Here is a 17,402-nt window from a genome sequence, read left to right as displayed (position 1 = left end):
TAATGAATTAAAGAAGGGTTAGAACCCCCACATTGGACCCCTGAAATGGCTTGTGTTCCTTTCACTCCTACAAGGCATCCAAAACCCAGGTCAGTTTGCAGTTATTTCTTCCAAAGCACGATACTCACCCGTCCGCACGCTAAAGCAGCACTGAACTCAGCAAGGAGCGGAGGTCTGTATCCTCACAGAGGCTTAGGAAGGACATGCAGGTTGTCCCCAGTCTTCAAGGGCTGTCACATGAAGGAGAAGCTAGGCTTACTGAGAGCAGAGCCAGCCAGCGCCACAGGGGGAGGTAGACTGGGACGAAAAAAACTCAATGGAAGGGAGCTGTCCTCAGACCCCAGTGGGGTATGTCACAGAGGCCATTCCAACCCTGGCTTTGGGGGCTGGAGGGGACTAGGTGTCTTGGAGACGCGCACGATCTTCTGGTCTTAACCATGCCCTTGCCCCTCAGGTTGTGTGTCCGCACAGCCACGTCCCCGGCTCCTCCCATCAGCTCAGTCAACATGTTCAAGCTGCCAGAGTTGAAGATTTTATTTTAAAACAATAGTAAACAATTTTCATTGATTTTTCTTAAGTCAAACCACCTCACACTTGGCTTATCTCAGGCAAAATGTAAAAAATAAAAATGAGAAGGGAAGGAAAGGAAAATGTGGGGACTGACCAACCTTCCCCAGAAACAGGCCCCTGGTCCTGGCATCTGGAATGGCTTTGGACACTGTCTTTAACAAATGAGAAAAGAAAGCACCAAAATATTGTGCTTCAGCAGCAGATTAGGAACCTCCACAAAGAAAAGGCGGCCGGGGGAGGGAGGGGGGTCGGGCCCTGAACACAGGTCCCGAGCAGCCTGGTTCAGTTCTAGAAGCTTCCAAGTCTGGACGCATCTCCTCTCCACAGCTCCATTTCAAGGCGGCTTCAAGATTGGGAGGAGTCGTCCTCCGAGCTGGGCAGTGGGGATCTGTGAGCCACACCCCGGACACAGGTTTGGGGTGACCCAAGCAGGTTCCCAGCCTCTCGGAGGGGGGTCGGGAAGGACAAGGAATGCTCAGAGCACACAGAGGGGAGGGAAGGGTGGGGACAGTAGGCACCGCTACCCCACTCCTCTCACCAGCTCCTGCTTCCTCTGCATTTTGTTCGGGTGGAGATGAAGCGGACGCAGGACAGGAAAGAGCTGTAAACAGCTTGGGTTTGCTCACCCACAGGCGCAGGCTCTTTCATCAGAAAGGGACCGCTGTCTTGGGGACAGGGAACCAGAGAAAGCCCTTGCAGCGCAGGGTCGATGCGGGTAGGACACAGCGATGGCAGCGCAGACGCCTGCTCTCTCTGGGCCTGGCTCCCACACGGGAAACACTGACCGAGGTTCTGGAATGGCGTTGGCGGCAGGGGGGGCATGGGGGTGCTCCCTCCTCCTGGGCCCCCAGGCCATCTCTCGGGCCCAGGGCAAAGGGCCTGGGAAGCTGACCTGGGCTCCTCGGTACGCAGGGCAGCCCCCGCAGAGCTGGGTCTTCCAGTCCCTCTCCAAAATCCCATCTGCCTTTGACAAAACCAAAAAATAAATAGTGTGCATTTTTCACGCCACCTACATTTCCTGGCCCTGCGGCCAGAGATTCAAGCCCTCCTTCTCTACCCCATGCCCCAGTGCCCACGTCAGGGGCACTTTCCGCCCAACTGGGGGCTGGCAGCAGCACTGTGAGGGTCTCTGGCTGTGAGGCCCCCCGGCAACAGGCCCTCCAGGGTCCTGGCTGAGGGGCTGGCTCAGCCCTTTGGTCCACCTTGTTCGTTAAAATTAAAATAAGAAAAAAAAAGGCTCCACTCGGTGACTTGGGTCTGTAGAGGTCTCTGCTTCGTCCCTCTGTCTGTCATTCCATCCACCCTGCAAGGCATCGTGCAGGCCACATCTGGAGGCTGGAGACAGCCACACTCACCCATCACTGCAGTTTCGTCCCCAGCTTGCGCTGTCTGTTCCTGCAAAGTGGGGGTGGGGGTCAGATGAGGGGACTCCTGGCGTCCAGTGACTCGCCCCTCAGCTGTCTCCTTCCTCCCCACAATCCCATCAGAATGAGTGAGGGTCCACTCCCAGTAGCCCCAGTGGTTGGCTCAAGCTGGGCCAATCAGAGCTCCTGCCCTGGGACCTGGGACTTGGGGCCTAGAGAGGGTCAATGTCTCTGCTGGGCCTGTATCACAGGTGCTCAGCTCTGGAGTCCAAGTGCAGCCAGGAGGCCAGGGCAGGGGCGGGGGCCAGGACGGGAGAACAGAGGCAAGAGGGACCTGGCTGGATTCCAGTAATCATGGGCAGTTCCCACTTATAGATAAGCCAGCATAAGTGGGGTTCTGTTACCATCAACCTAAACAGACAAGAAAGTAGTGAGTTCTCCATTTGGGATATACATAAGCAAAGGTAGGAGCACTCCTGATACAAGTTATCGAGTGGATCTGAGTACCTGACTTGGGGGTGTGGCGATACCTACGACGGGCTCAGGAGCCTGAAGGAAGCAGGGGCAGCCCCGTTCCCTGGAGGGCCTGGCTCCTCGAGAGACCCCACTGAAATTCAGAAACCTAACTGTCCCCACAGGTCCTGCGTGATGCAGCCCCAGCCTCGTGCCATGGCCAGCCCCCTTCTTCCCTGGGCTCCAGCCACACCTGCCTCTGTCTGTTTGGTGGACTCCCCAAGCTTCCTGTTCTCAGAAGCATTGCACAAGCTGTTCCCTATGCTGAGAGCACTCTCCCTGCTAAACCCCAACTTGGACAGTCCCGCTTTCTCTCTGCTCAGACCTGTCACAGCGGCCAGCCAGCCCAACCACACACCCTCACAGCACGCTGCTGTCATGAGCTCTCAAGCCCGAGGCACTTGTCGCACAGGTAGGTGCCTCATTCCTCGTGTCCCCCCTGCCGGCCACTGCCGCCCACAGCCTGGCACAGAGCAGGTGCACATGGAAGTTTGGGTACATCAAGGTGGGTGGCGGCCAGCCGGGAGGGGCGGGGCCGCTCTGGAAGCCAGGTGGAGAGCCTGGGCCAGCTGGGGCCTTCCGCCAATAACAGGATTGCCTGCCCTAACCCCTCAAATCCCCTTTCCTCAGGATCCAGGGCTTTACCCTTAAGTTCGTTAGGATAATTGGGACCATGATGCCCTAGACACACTTCCCGGCTGCTGTGACCCCGCCCTGTGGTTCCTCTCACCAGGAACCCAGGGCTCCTCAGGAAACCTCCCAGGCTTGTGCTGGAGCCCAACCTCGCCTCGGCTCCCCTCTGAACCTGGGAAGGAGCCAGGCCTTCCCGACCCCACCTGGCACCCCACCCAGGATGTGGGGTGCGTGGAGAGCTGAGTCAGAGGAAGCCTCCAAAGCCAGCTTTGTCCTGACTGGCTGTGCAAACACGGGTGCCCCTAACTCACCACACCTCAGTTTACCCCTCCAGAGGAAAGTGTCTGGACTAAACAGTCCTGAGGGGGGTCGACACACAGGCTCCCAGAGAATCCTGGCTGCCCAGCTCTCTGGTTCCGGGCCACAGAGGTTAAAAGCATGGCCCTGGGGCTTCCCTGGTGGCGCAGTGGTTGAGAGTCCGCCTGCCGATGCAGGGGACACGGGTTCATGCCCCGGTCCGGGAAGATCCCACATGTCGGGAAGCAGCTGGGCCGGTGAGCCATGGCCGCTGAGCCTACGCGTCCGGAGCCTGTGCTCCGCAATGGGAGAGGCCACAACAGTGAGAGGCCCGCGTACCGCAAAAAAAGGAAAAAAAAAAAAAGAGAGAAAAAAAGCATGGCCCTGGGCTCAACAGCCTAGGTTCCCAGCCCAGCTCCCACACCCACGATCTGCAAACCCTTGGTCAAGTGATTCCTCTCCTCCCCTCTCTGAGCCTCAGTTTTCTCATCTGTAAAATGGGGTCCAGGGGAGGATTCACTGAGGCAGTGCAAGAAAAGTGCTTAGGCAAGTGCCCGGCTCTCAGGCAGCCTTCCAAAACTGGGGGCGGCACTGACTGAGGGATGTGCCCCACTGAGCCAGGACCCAGTGATTGCTATCCCCTTGACTCACCTGGCTTCTGCCCGGGTTACCGTGTACTCAAACCAGAGTACGTTGGGAATGAGGCTCGTGTCTCGGATTAGGAAGAACTCAGAGATAGGCCTGGAGAGACAGACACCCGGAAATCCAGGACCATATCAGAACATGAGTCTGTCACCAAGCCAGACTCTCCCACCAGTGCCTGGGGCCGGCGATGCACCCTCTCCCCACCACTTTGCCTGGCCTGTGCAAGACCCAGATGTGTCGCCTGTGTGACACTCAGGCAGGTCCAATGCCCCAAGGCACACACAGCCCAGAAGGACACATGCTGCTTTCCAAGTCCCTGAGAGGCCAGGCAAGGACAGAGGCTGGCATCTTGGCTTCTGGGCTGAGAAAACGCCTGGGGGAGATGGAAGCCAGACGAGCGGGGCCTGCAGCCCTATGCCCACCAGAGGCCTGGGCACTAGGGCCCTCCCAGGGAGACTGAGGCTGGGGTCAGGACGCCTGGGTCCTCCCACTGATGGCCCCTTCGCAGGAAGGGGCACGGGCCATAGTGCCTGGGAAGGTGGGGGGAGCGGGGGACAGCAGCAGGGGCAGGAGGCAGTTACCAGGCTGCTATCCTAGGGAACAGGGGGGTGAGGACCTCCTGCGTGAAGACGAACCAGGCGATGGCCATGAGGCCTCCAGCGATGCCCCCATAGAGCACCTGGCTCCAGGTGTGGTACAGCAGGTAGACCCTGGGCCAAGGACAGAGGGAAGTTCATGAGAGCCAGCCAGAGACAGTCCTGCACAGCCTCCCTGCACGCCTGAGTGTCAGCTTCCCTGGACCTCTGCACACACACGGGAGACATATACAGACGGGGCAGGCCCCTGTGACCACACGGACTCAGAGCTACTTCTAGAAGGAGGCAAGGGGTTGGACCCCAACAGCTGCTCCCCTGACTCTAGAAGTGAAGGGATGGCTCAGCTAGGATTTGCCTCCCTTCTGTCCAGCCCTTGAACTTGGAGTTTGTCTGCAAGGGGCTGCTCCAGGACCTTGGGAACAGATGGCTAACCCTAGAACCTTGGGCCCAACCAAGAGGAGAGAGCAAGGACTGGGTTGGAAGGGGCAGCTGGAGCCCTGGCCCTTTAAAATGAGAGGCCTGGAGCTTCCCTCGTGGTGCAGTGGTTAAGAATCCGCCAATGCAGGGGACACGGGTTCGAGCCCTGGTCCGGGAAGATCTCACATGCCGCGGAGCAACTAAGCCTGTAAGCCACAACTACCAAGTCTGCGCTCTAGAGCCCATGAGCCACAACTACTGAGCCCGCGCGCCTAGAGCCCGTGCTCCGCAGCAAGAGAAGCCACTGCAAGAAGCCCGCGCACCGCAACGAAGAGTAGCCCCCGCTCGCTGCAACTTGAGAAAGCCCGCATGCAGCAATGAAGACCCAACGCAGCCAAAAATAAAAAAATAAAAATAAATAAATAAAATGAGAGGCCTGGGACCCCCTTCGCAGCCCTGCCCTACAGGCTCTGGGACTCGGGTCCACAGCGAGGTCCAATAGGGACCAAGTATCCAGTGGGCAGGGCGTGGGGCAGGGGCTCTCCCTCCCTCTGTACCTGCTATAGGAGACTAGAAACGCCACGGTGAGGAGACCCAGGGAGAGTACATGCCTCCACAGCAAGTCCAGGAACCTGGCGTTGTTCGTTTGGTGCATTCTGGGAAAACAAGCCTGTTAGGTGGCCTCGGCCCACAGCCTGGGGCCCAGGCCTCCCACACAGCCCCGGCCCCAGCCACATGCTCCCTGGGCACCTTCTGCCTTGGCTGCAGCTCCTCCCACCCCCCGTAGAGGCCAAGCCCTAAATGGCATCCAAAGGGCTTGCAGCAAGTCCCTGGCAGAGGCCAGCCTGGGCCAGTTCAGGGCCACCCCAGCCAGGGCAGAAGCTCACCTTAAATACAGAAAAAGGAAGGAATAGACGGAGAAGAACCACATAAACTGGGAATGGCTGGAGGGCATCCCGTACTTGGTGCCCACTGCCGTGTGGGGACCTGGTGGAGACAGAGAGCAGGGCATGATGGGAGGATGCAGGCCTCCCAGTAATGCCCTAACCTGGGGGACCCGCAGACCCCCAAGGCCTGGGCCCTACCTCCACAGGGCCGTGGCTCCTGAATGACGTGTTTGATCAGCCAGTTGACCCCCTCGTTCAGTGCCAAGCCCCCAAGGAACGAGATCTGCTGGGAAGATGCATGGTCAGCAGGGCCTCTGTGTGCTTGCTGGCCGCCGCCCAGCCCAAAGGCCGTGGCCGCCCACTGAACCTCCAGCCCAGTGGACAACCTGCAACCAGCCAGGAGGCTCCACACACCTCAAGAAAGGTGGAAGCAGGGGAGGGAAGGCAAAGCCCCGGGAAGGAATGGTGAGGCCCCTCCTCCCTGGGGTGGGAGTGACTCACTCACCGTGTGCAGCTCCCGCTTGAATATGATGAGGGTCACAAAACCAACGATGACAAATATGGGGCTGAGGCTCAGGTAGGCAAGGAGATGGCCAGAGAGATCACCTGGGCAAGGCAGGGAGAACAGGATGAGGACAGAGCGCAGCCATGGGAGAGGGCCTGGCCCCCGGCAAGCGAAGTAGAGCCTCAGTCAGAGGTGGTCCCAGCCAGGCCCGGAGCGCAAGGCCAGGCGGCTGGGGGTGCCTCAGACTTCCAAGCTCACCGCTCGTCCTCAGTCACGGGCACAGCGTGTTTACTAAGCACTCAGGTTCACAGATCGTGAGTTTAAAGCAGGTGCCTTCACTCTCCCTGTTCTACAGATGACGACACTGAGTCCCACAGGGGCTGCATGATTTGTTCAAAGTCACACAGCCAGAAAGAGGTAGGATCTGACTAAAATCCAAGTCTCTAGCCTGGTCCAGGTGCTACACCCACTATCCCACCAAAGCGGATATTTGAACCTGGCTTGGTCTGACCCCAGAGGCTGGGCCCTGTCCCAGGAGGCAGCCTGGCAGGCACATGGATGACTCTGGAACGCAGTGCTGTGTGGAGACCGACCCAGCCAAGCCCTGGGCCTCCAGGGCAACCTGGTGTTCTCTGAACACCGCACAGACTTGGGTCTACACTGTGGACTCTGACGGGGACCAAGGCTGGGGGTGGGGGTGAAGCTCCGTTGCCCACTATGGCCACCCGCTGCAGTAACAGCTTCTCACTGCCTCTCTACTGGCAAAAAAATTGGCTACCTATTGACTACCTGCTTTTTACCCCCTAATAGGTCTCGGCAGGAGGATCCTGGAACCAACAGACAGGAGCCACTTTCCTGCTAGTCCAAAGGCCACCCTCACCATTTGAGACAGGGCAGCTATGTAGCAGCTCTGGGGTCAGAGAGTGTGGTTTAGTTCCCGTGCCAGCACTTGCTGGCTACACGACCTCAGGCAAGGACTTCACCTCCCTGAGCCTCAGCTCTCTCACCCGTGAAATGGGGATATCAGTAGCCACCTCCTACAGCCATGGGAGCTCTGATGTGACCAGGCCTGTGAGACGCCCAGCTCGGTCCCTGGCACCCAGGACACTTCCATGTTTGGAGAACTCAGTGTGGGAAATCGCCCCACCACCAGCCTGGCCTCACACAGGCAGCAGGAAGGTACCCACCCAAGGCCGAGCCCAGATTCCAGGCTGATGGGATGGGCACATACCTGGCCTCCCCCACACCTACCCAGGGTAGGGCTGGCTTTGACCTGGCCTGGGAGCACAGGCCAGCAACATAGGTCCAAATGCCAGTACCGCCATAGGCCCCCTGGATGACACTGGGTGAGGCCCTTCCTTTTTCTGGGGTTCTGTCTCCTCATCCACACAGTGGCCTGGCCCCCTCCAGCCCTGAGATTCTGGGTCTCTCAGCTGTCCAGCCGATGCCCAGGACACTGGGTCATCAGGAGGACAGGAAATGGCTGGTGCCCCCAAAGCCTTGGCCATCTCCATGACCTGTCTCACAGCAAGCACCACCTTTGGGCCTTCCTGCAGATGCTGTCAGCAACTCTGCCTTGACCATCCTCTTGTCTAAGCCCCCCGGTGGCTCTCTCGGCCCTTAGGATAAGTCCCACCTCAATCCAGCTCATCAAGCCCTGCAGTCCTGGCCCTGCTTCCCTCCCACCTTCTGCTCCAGTTCCAGGAACCAAAGTCTAGTTCCCTGAACGCACCATGCTCTGTCCTACTTCTGGACCTTTGCACACACTGTTTCCCCCACCTGGGATGCTGTCTGGGTTAACTCAACATAAATTAAGTACCCACCACAGTGGGGAAAAAAAAAAAAAATCACACTCCTGCCATTGCAAAGCTCTCAGAATCTGTAACCAGGGCATCGTTCAGGACACCACTCATTAGTGGAGCTATCCGGCCTGCATCTGTCTCTCCCTCTAGAAAGTAGGCGCCATGAGTGCAGGGATGGGGTCTCTACACCCCACTCAATTCCCCCAAGCCCAGCACAGCGCCTGGCACTAACTGGGCTCTAAAATGATGTTAAATGAAAGAATGGATGAAGGAAGCAGGGTCCGTGTGATGAGGGGCACGAAGGAGAAGTGCAGGGGGTCACAGAAGAGTTAGCAGGGGCACTAGACCTTGAGAGAGGCCCCCAGGTTCAGCCAGGTCTCTCCTCCAGGCACCCACAGTCCCTGCAAAGGGTCCCTCATCACAGCCTGCGTCATGCCGCTCACGTCTGCCAGCCTCCTCCTTCCAGGCCAGGGAGGGGAAATCATGAAGGTGCCGAGGACTTAAGCAGGTCCCTTCCCCACTCCAGGCCTTGGTTTCCGTCCTGTAAAGTGGGCTTTTTTTTTTCACAGTCTGGGAGTCCAGGGACATATTGGTTTGTTCACCGTTCAAAATGCAGAGCGAGCCCAGGGCCTGGCATTCAGGAGGTGCTCAGTGGATACCAGCTAAATGAAGGATGAGTGAATGGCAGGGAGGCAGGCAGACAGTAGGGCCCAACAGCTGCAGGGCCGCCCCATCCCCAATATAACCCAGAACACCTAGGGTCAAAGTTTCCTGGCATCCAGTCCTCAGCAGGGCCAGGTTCTCATGTCTCTGCATGAGTAGGCCCTTCCTGGGGCAACCAGGGCTCAATGAGGGGGCCCCCAGCCTCACCCAACATCCAACCATCCTACACATAGATGGCAGTGTGGGCTTGAGAGGGTCCTGGGAAGGTGGGATCATGTTAACTGCAGTTATTTCTTCAATGTTTACTGTATGCGAGGCACTGCACTCAGCATTTCTCACATCTCCTATTTCTGATTCTCACGTCACCACTAGAAGGGAGGCACTGTGATTAGTTCCACTTCAGAGAGGCAGAGAGGTGAAGTCACTTGCACAAGGCCTCGGCCTGAACTCTGACCCCAAGGCCCAAGCTCTGCACCACTCTACTAAACGGCCTCCAGAACGCTCACTACAGGACCTCACGGATGGAAAACGCTGAGCTTCTGGAGCTGTGTCTGATGGGGAGCTCCAGAAGTTAACATCCCAGAGGCTGCCTGACCCCTCACCGGGTTCCCTGAGTTGTAGAGCAGTGCCCCCTACCCAGGGCGTGGCATCAGAAGTACTCAAACAACGAAGAGCTGCCCGGCCTCGATTTGCACAATCCCAGCAATGGGGAGCTCTTTCTTCCAGGCAGCCCCAAAGCACTGTTTGAAGGAAAAAGGCACTCCCTACACGCCGAGGAGAGAGTTCAGCCTCTCCGGCTCCGGGAACGGAGGGGAAGAAGGGCCCAGGTCCAGGCCAGTGATCCGTTCCCGCCTCACGCACACCACCGCCCCATTACAGCCCACCGGCGCCCCGGGACCCAGTGGAGCAACCCCGGCCGCGCAGCCGCAGAGTGCGCGAGCGAGCGGCTCACAATTTCGCCCAGCTCATCGCCACACCACTGCGCCTGCGCGGCGCGCGCGCCGGCCGAACCCTCCGTGGCTCACTATTTGACAGTTCCCACCCCGGTCCCCCGGCGCCCCCTCTGCGGGCTTGCGCCGGCCGGAGCGCCCGGCACTGACCGGCCGGCCCCAGGAAGGCGTCCTCGAGGCCGGGGTTGTCTTTTACCTGCAGGATATTCGACGTGGGTGAGGGTCACCGGCCGCCATGAAGCGGGGAGCGAGCACTGTCCGTCCGCTGCCATCTTACCCGGAGACCGGGCTTCGCCGAGCAGCCAATAGGGAGCCAGGGGGGCGGTGGTCCTGACCTATCACGCCGGGGGAGGTGCCGCGCGCCCAATCGGAGGCCGATACAGGTAGCGGCGCAGCCATTCACCGTGCAGGCCGTGGGGCAGGCCCGAGCGGCGAATCAGGAAGCAGGGCCCCTAGGAGCCTGCGAGCCGGCCAAGACGGCGCCCAATCCGGGACGAGCGCAGGTAGGTGGCTAACCAATCAGAGAAAAGGAGGGTTTCAGCACACAACAGAGAGCAGAACAGCCAATCAGAAGGTGAGGCCGGCTCGCGGTGTGGGCAGGGCGGGCCAATCACCCGCTAGCTTGGGGGGCGTGTTGAACTTTGGTGGGAGCTTTGGTTTGGTGGGGACGTGTACCGAGTGAAGGCTTCCTCGATACTGAGAGCCAGCCCGGGGTCGACAGGACTTGAGCGCCTGTCAGAGCGCATGCTCGAAGCGGGGAGGCAACCTCGGCGCTATGGAGTCTGAACTCACCTACTTTTAGTTATGAGTTAACTGAGGCCAGAGACCCAGAGGGGACTTATTTTCCTTTGCCCTTTACTGACTGCCAACGGAGCGAATCACACAAAACTGACAACCTTTCCATTAAAGGTTGGGGGTGGGATGGGGGAAGGAACTCCCGGGTCGGGGCTCACAGTCGGCCCCCTGAATGCTTTATGGAAGCTTAACTGATGTCGAGTGGAAGCGTAATTGAAATTAAAAGACTCCGTTCCTCATTTCATTCAATTAACACAGATTTATTGATTCAATCCCGTTTATGCTGCTTAATGAGGCATCTTGGGAGCATTTTAAACAAGAGGCGGGTTTTCCACCTATACCTCAGTTTTCCCAAAACATTCCTCTCATTGTCCTACAGGCCTTGCATAAATAGCCACACCTTACCACCCACCTCTCCCTCTCCCACCCTCACTCTCTCTTGGGCTAGATTGCAGTGCTTACAGTCAGGTAAAGTGCCCGGCACCTCCTGTCGTTGAGCCTTTTCACATGCTGTTCCAGTCTGTCTCAGGTGTCTGTCCTCACTTAGAGGTTTCCATGGCCAGGAGAGGGGCCTCCACTGGGCTCCCACAGTTGCATCCCAGTTGCATCCTCTCTCCTACCCCCGCACTGACCACACTGGACTGTAATTGGCTCCTTGTCTGTCTCTCAACAGTAAACAATGGTTCTCTGAATTCATGCAGCGCCGAGATCAGCTTGTAGAAAATGGGCCCTGGATTGATCCAGTAGATCTTGGGTTGCAGCCTTGGAGTCTACATTCTTATGTCCCCTGGGGCTCTGATATAAGTGGTTGCAGCCACAACTGGAGAAGACCTGGGCAGCATGAAGACAGGGCCTGTTACGTATTGGAGACAGGCCCAGGCCGATGCTAGAACAAGTGCCGGATAAATAGCCTAAGTGTTTATGAGAAGTGAGAACACAGCAGAGAATTCCGCTGACTCTGTGAGCCAGCCAGGCAGCAGGAGTGAGTACCATGGGTGGGGCTGAAAGGACTGGGGGGATGATGGTGACTCAGAACCCACCAGCGAGCCAGGAGGGCCCCCAGGACCCCTCAACTGTACTCAGCTTCCCACCCGGCCCAGCCTGGGCTCGTGTGGGTCAGCTGGCCCCATTTCACTGTCACCTGCCCTCAGCTACCTCAGGCACTGCCTTTATTAGCCGCTGAGAGGCAGGAGGTGTGAGGAGTGGGCTGTGAGTTTCCCAGAATAGTTCCCTAGGACAGGGACGCCGTCCCGTCTGGCTGCATGGCCCCTCCCTGGTTAGATGGCATTTCATGGATGAGCAGTTAGGCTTGAGAAGCCAAGTCCCCGAAATCCAGGCCTATCCTCTCACCTCAGGGAGAGTGTTCTGGAGGAAGTGTCAGGGTGAGGAACTATAAAATGTGAGGGAGTTAGCTGGGGTGGGCTTTTCCTGGCAGAGGGAACAGCACAGGATGAAATAGGCAAGAGAGAGGGAGAGGTGAGGTGCTGGGGGAGAGGGGCCTGGCCTCCCAAAACTTGGAGGGCCACTCTTGGTGACTACAGAGGGGATCTTGAAAGGTGACTTTGTCGTTTGGTTCGGTTTTGCCTTTGAAAAAAATTAAAATATAACACTCATACAGGAAAATCCAGAAATCAAATGTGTATAGCTTGATGAAGTTTCACAAACTAAGCACACCTGTGTTTGCAGCCCCCAGATCGAGAACCAGAGCCCCAGGAGCTCCTGACACCCCTTCTCATCACCCCAGCGTGACCACCATCCCATCTGCTAGCACCATACATGAGGTTAGTCTGATCTGTGTACTTTCTATAAGCCGAATGCTACAGTACGTGCTTTTGGGGCGTGGCTCCTTTCCCGGCGTTGTGTTTGTGAGATCCATGCTGCGGCCTCTAGTTGTAATTCGTCTATTCTCCCTGTGTAGTGTTCCACGGTGTGAACACACCATGTTTATTGGTTTCTTTTCCATTCGACTCGACTCTTTTTTTTTTTTGGCCGCACCACACGGCCTGTGGGATCTTCCCCGACCAGGGGTCAAACCCGTGCCCCCTGCATCGGGAGTGCGGAGTCTTAACCACTGCGCCACCAGGGAAGTCCTTCCATTCAACTCTGCTGGACTTCGGGGTGTTTCCAGGTCTGGGGTGTTAGGAATGGTGCTGCTAGGAACAGCCTTGTGCAGATCTTTGGTGTACAAATGGATGCTTTTCCGATGGCGATGTGCCTAGGAGCCAGTGCGGGGTCCCATGAGATGGGAGAGATGACAGCACAGACCTGCCATGTGGATGAGGAGCTGGGCTGTGCAGGCGTGAATGCTGTGAGGGGAACCATGGGAAGCTGAAGGAGCCGCCTGCCTCCTCCCTGAGCTGAGGGGTGGAGCAGTGATGCCCCTGGTATCTCTCTGAGCATCCTGGGAGGTGCTCCATCCTTAGTCACTCGTCTTAGCTCCACTACAGCCTGGGAGGCAGTTCTTAATGCACCCAGTTTATAGCTGAGGACAGAAAGGCTCTGAGCGTCTCACCATTTGCCAAGTCAACTGGCTAGTGTGTGACAGAGCCACGATTTGAATCCAGGTCTGCCCGATGGGCAGGCCCAGGTTCTGAACCACCCTGCATCTCATTAACCAAACTGCAGGCTGCCTCCTCCCACTGCCCAGAGGAGTCCTCAGACAAGCCGCAGCTGTCCTGGGCAGGGCAGGCCTTTCACTTTGGCCTCTCCTCTGGAAGGGAGTTCACAGACAGTGCGGCCCCCGGATTAGAGGCACAATGTCTTACTCTGTGCACCACACCCCAGCCACCCTGGCATGCGCTCAAAGTCCCTAGGAAAGAACTCTTCCCCTCTCTGGGCCTGTTTCCCCGAAATGTGTCAGCTGCCGCCCTCTAGATTAGAGGTTTGTTCATGCACTTCCGGGACTATTTGAGCTCCTAGGCGGTGCCAGACCACGTCCGTCTGGGCATCAAGGATGAAGGGAGAAAGATGGAGAGGAGCAAGGGTGCTGCCGTCGAGAAACTGTCCTTCCCACAGAGGATGTGGGACTCCTGGATCCTAAAGATGCCAGTAAGAAAGACAAATGGTCTCAAAGTAGAAGTGACAGTTCTGGCTTCAAAACCTCTGAGAGGAGCCATTCACTGTCTGTGTCTTAGCATAGAGGCTTCTAGAAGTCAGGGCCTAGTGTTCCAAACACCGTGGAGCCAAGTCCTCGAGACACATTGTCTGGCTCAGTCTCCCAAGCCACAAGCTCCCCTGGTTTGTGGCATGTGCTGGTTTCCATGGTGTAAATACTCTCTCCTGTGGCCACTTGCCAGCCACCATCGTGATGGTACTGAACAAGGAGTTAGGAAGAGATGCACAGTCCGCTCTCGCTAGCAGATGGGGTGCAAGCCGGCTCCGGAGCCTCCACCGCTGCCTGTGCAGCACCTGGCGCAGTGCTTGGCACACAGTAGGCGCACAGGAAATACTTGGTGGACAGATGATCCTTCTTCACCTGTCCTGTCCCATTTGCATACACGCCCTGGGAGCCATTTATATTGTAATCGAAACCACTGTTTACTGAGCACTTGATGTGAACCACAGATTGGGCCAAAGACGACACTACGACACTACGAGATCTTACCCTCCACACCCCCCCCAGGCTGCACGAGAATCAGTCTCACAGGCGATGCAGCAGAAGCCCTACGGGTTCAGGAGATATGAGTGTCCACGCTGGGGCTGCTGTGTATTCGCTGTATGTGCACTGGGGTGGTCATCCTCCACTCTCAGTTTCCCCTTTCATCAACAAGGGGGCTGGCATCAGTTACCTACTGCTGTGTAACAAGCCAGTCCCAAACCTAGTGCCTTAAGACCATCACCATTTTATTCAAGATCTGCAACTTGGCTGGCTCAATTCTGCTGGGTCACTGGTGACTCGACTGGGCCTGTGTGGTCCAAGGGGCCTCCCTCAAATCTGACCCTTAGCTGGGGCTTCTGGCCCGGGTGCCACATTCTCCTTCACGTGGCCTCCAGCAGAAGAGCCAAGGTTTTCATGGCCGCAAATACTCTCCAAGAGGGCGACCCCAGTGCACCAGAGCTCGCCAAGCCTCTGCTTGCATCACGTCACTCTTGTCCCACTGGCCAAAGCAGGTCACGTGGCCGAGGTCAGAGCTGCCATGGGAGAGGCCTATACAAGGACATGGATTCCAAGAGGCACGATTCGTGGGGGCCGTGACTGTAACAGTCCACCGGCCGCCACAGAAATAAGTGGGCCAGGATTCCCCTGAGGGCCTTCCCAGACCTGGTGTCTGGTATTCTGAGCTTCCTGGGACTTGTTATGCTAGAAAGGAAGTTCTCCAAGACTGATTCAGGGTGTGTGTGTGGGGGATGGCAAAAGGACCCAGGAGCCAGCTCAAAGGGGCTCCCACTGGGAAAATTTGTGACCATCTGAACATCAGAAAACTGATTGTAACTGATTGTAAATATCAAATAAATAATAACCCACGAGTCCACAGTGGTATTCAAAACGGAAGAGGTAAAACTCTTTGCGGAATGCTATTCGGCAACAGAGAAATAAAATACTGATACATGCCATAGAAGGGATGAATCTCAAAACAGTATTCTATGTGCAGAAGCCAAGCACAAAAGATCACATGTTGTGTGACTCCACTTACAGGAAATGTCTGGAAAAGGCAAGTCATGAGAGAAAGTAAATTGGTGGCGGCCTGGGGGCTGGGGGATTCACCGCAGTTGAGCAGAAGGGGTCTTTTGGGGTGATGGAAATACTCTAAAACAGGGGTCCCCAACCCTTGGGCGATGGACCGGTAGCGGTCCGTGGCCTGTTAGGAACCGGGCTGCACAGCGGGGGGTGAGCGGCGGGCGAGTGAGTGATGCTTCATCTGTCTTTACAGCTGCTCCCCGTCGCTCGCAGTACCGCCTGAGCTCCATCGCCTGTCAGATCAGTGGCGGAATTAGATTCTCATAGGAGCACGAACCCTACCGTGAACTGCGCATGCGAGGGATCTATGTTGCGCACTCCTTACGAGAATCTAATGCCTGATGATCTGAGGTGGAGCTGAGGCGGTGATGGTAGCACTGGGGAGCGGCTGCAAATACAGATGAGCAGAGAGGTTTCACTGCACAGAGACTGTAATAAATCAGTTGCTTGCAGACTCATATCAAAACCCTATCAGTGGGCTTCCCTGGTGGCACAGTGGTTGAGAATCCGCCTGCCAATGCAGGGGACACGGGTTCGAGCCCTGGTCCGGGAAGATCCCACAAGCCGCGAAGCAACTAAGCCCGTGCGCCACAACTACTGAGCCTGTGCTCTAGAGCCCACGAGCCACAACTACTGAAGCCCACGCGCCTAGATCCCGTGCTCCGCAACAAGCGAAGCCACCGCAATGAGAAGCCCACGCACCGCAACGAAGAGTAGCCCCTGCTCGCTACTACTAGAGAAACTTTTCTATACATTTAAAAATTTCAAAAGCACAGAAAATTTTTAAAACGTACAGTGGTCCCTGCTTATCCAGTTTTGCTTTCTGAGACTGCACTTACCCTCAGTCAACCATGGTACGAAAATATTACATGGAAAATTCCAGAAATAAACAGTTCATAAATTTTAAATTGCACACCGTTCTGAGTAGCATGATGAAATCTCGTGCCATCTCGAGCCATCCTGCTCTGTCCCCTGGGATGTGAATCATCCCTCTGTCCGGCGTACCCATGCTGTATACACCACCTGCCCTTTAATAGCCATCTGGGTTATCAGAATGACTATCACAGCGTCACAGTGCTTGTGTGTGAGCAATCCTTACTTTACTACATGGTCACCCAGCACAAGAGGAGCAATGCTGGCAATCCAGATATGACAGAGAGAAGCTGTCAGGTGCTTCCTTTAAGTGAAAGTTTTCAACTTAGGAAAGGAAAAAAATCATGTACTGAGGTTGCTGAGATCTACAGTAAGAACAAATCTTTTATCCATGAAATTACGAAGAAGGAAAAAGAAATTTGTGCTAGTTTTCCTGTTGCACCTCAAGCTGCAAGTTACAGCCAGTGTGTGATGTGATTAGTTGAGATGGAAAAGGCATTAAATTTGTACAGTATTTTGAGACAGACCATATCCACGTAACTATTATTACAGCATATTGTTATAATTGTTCAATTATTCTTGTCATTGATCTCTCACTGTGCCTGATTTATAGAAATTAAACTTTAGGAATTCCCTGGCGGTCCAGTGGTTAGGACTCCATGCTTTCACTGCCGAGGGTGTGGGTTCAGTCCCTGGTTGGGGGAACTAAGATCCCGCAAGCCACGCAGTGTGGCCAAAAAATAAATAAATAAATAAACTTTATCATAGGTATGTGTATATAGGAAAAAACGTAGAATATATAGGGTTCAGTACTATCCGTGGTTTCAGGCCTCCACTGGGGGTTTTGGAATGTATCCCCCGCCCATAGAGGGGATTACTGCACTTTTCAAATAAACTTTGTGATGTCTGACCGCCCATGAAAACTTCTGAACACCTGGTAAGCTCAGATCTGCTGCATTCCTGCTCCAGCCCTCCCCTCTGGCTCTTACCCACTCAGCCATTTACAGTGACTGAGAGGCTGAGTCTGCACCCCTGCCGGGTCCCCTGCCTGTATCTTAAGAGTTGTGGACATAGAGGCCCCTGAGCTAAGCGACCTTACCTAGATGCTGCCGGGGCAGGATCCACTCCCAGGCTGCCCCACCCACATCTATGCCCTTAAGCGCTGCAGTGGCACCCTCCCCACCTTCACCCGAGGGACACGTGGCCCTGGCAGG

The 17,402-nt window shown here is 56.2% G+C and overlaps 1 protein-coding gene across 1 annotated transcript; it reads right to left on the bottom strand.

Annotated features, from left to right (window-relative positions):
• Nucleotides 1–723: 723 nt before the first annotated feature.
• On the bottom strand, nt 724–10,236 carry DOLPP1 (dolichyldiphosphatase 1). The gene is made up of 8 exons (XM_079926942.1): nt 10,039–10,236; nt 6,428–6,528; nt 6,121–6,205; nt 5,923–6,022; nt 5,593–5,691; nt 4,604–4,732; nt 4,029–4,118; nt 724–1,965 (listed from the first exon to the last, which is right to left on the bottom strand). Exons 1-8 carry the CDS (start codon nt 10,112–10,114, stop codon nt 1,929–1,931), a joined length of 717 nt encoding a protein of 238 aa, XP_079783068.1. The 5' UTR covers nt 10,115–10,236; the 3' UTR covers nt 724–1,928.
• Between the last annotated feature and the right edge of the window lie 7,166 nt (nt 10,237–17,402).

Source organism: Stenella coeruleoalba (genome assembly GCF_951394435.1).
Source record: "Stenella coeruleoalba genome assembly, chromosome: 7".
Taxonomy (NCBI): domain Eukaryota; kingdom Metazoa; phylum Chordata; class Mammalia; order Artiodactyla; family Delphinidae; genus Stenella; species Stenella coeruleoalba.
This window is presented reverse-complemented; position numbering and strand designations above follow the sequence as displayed.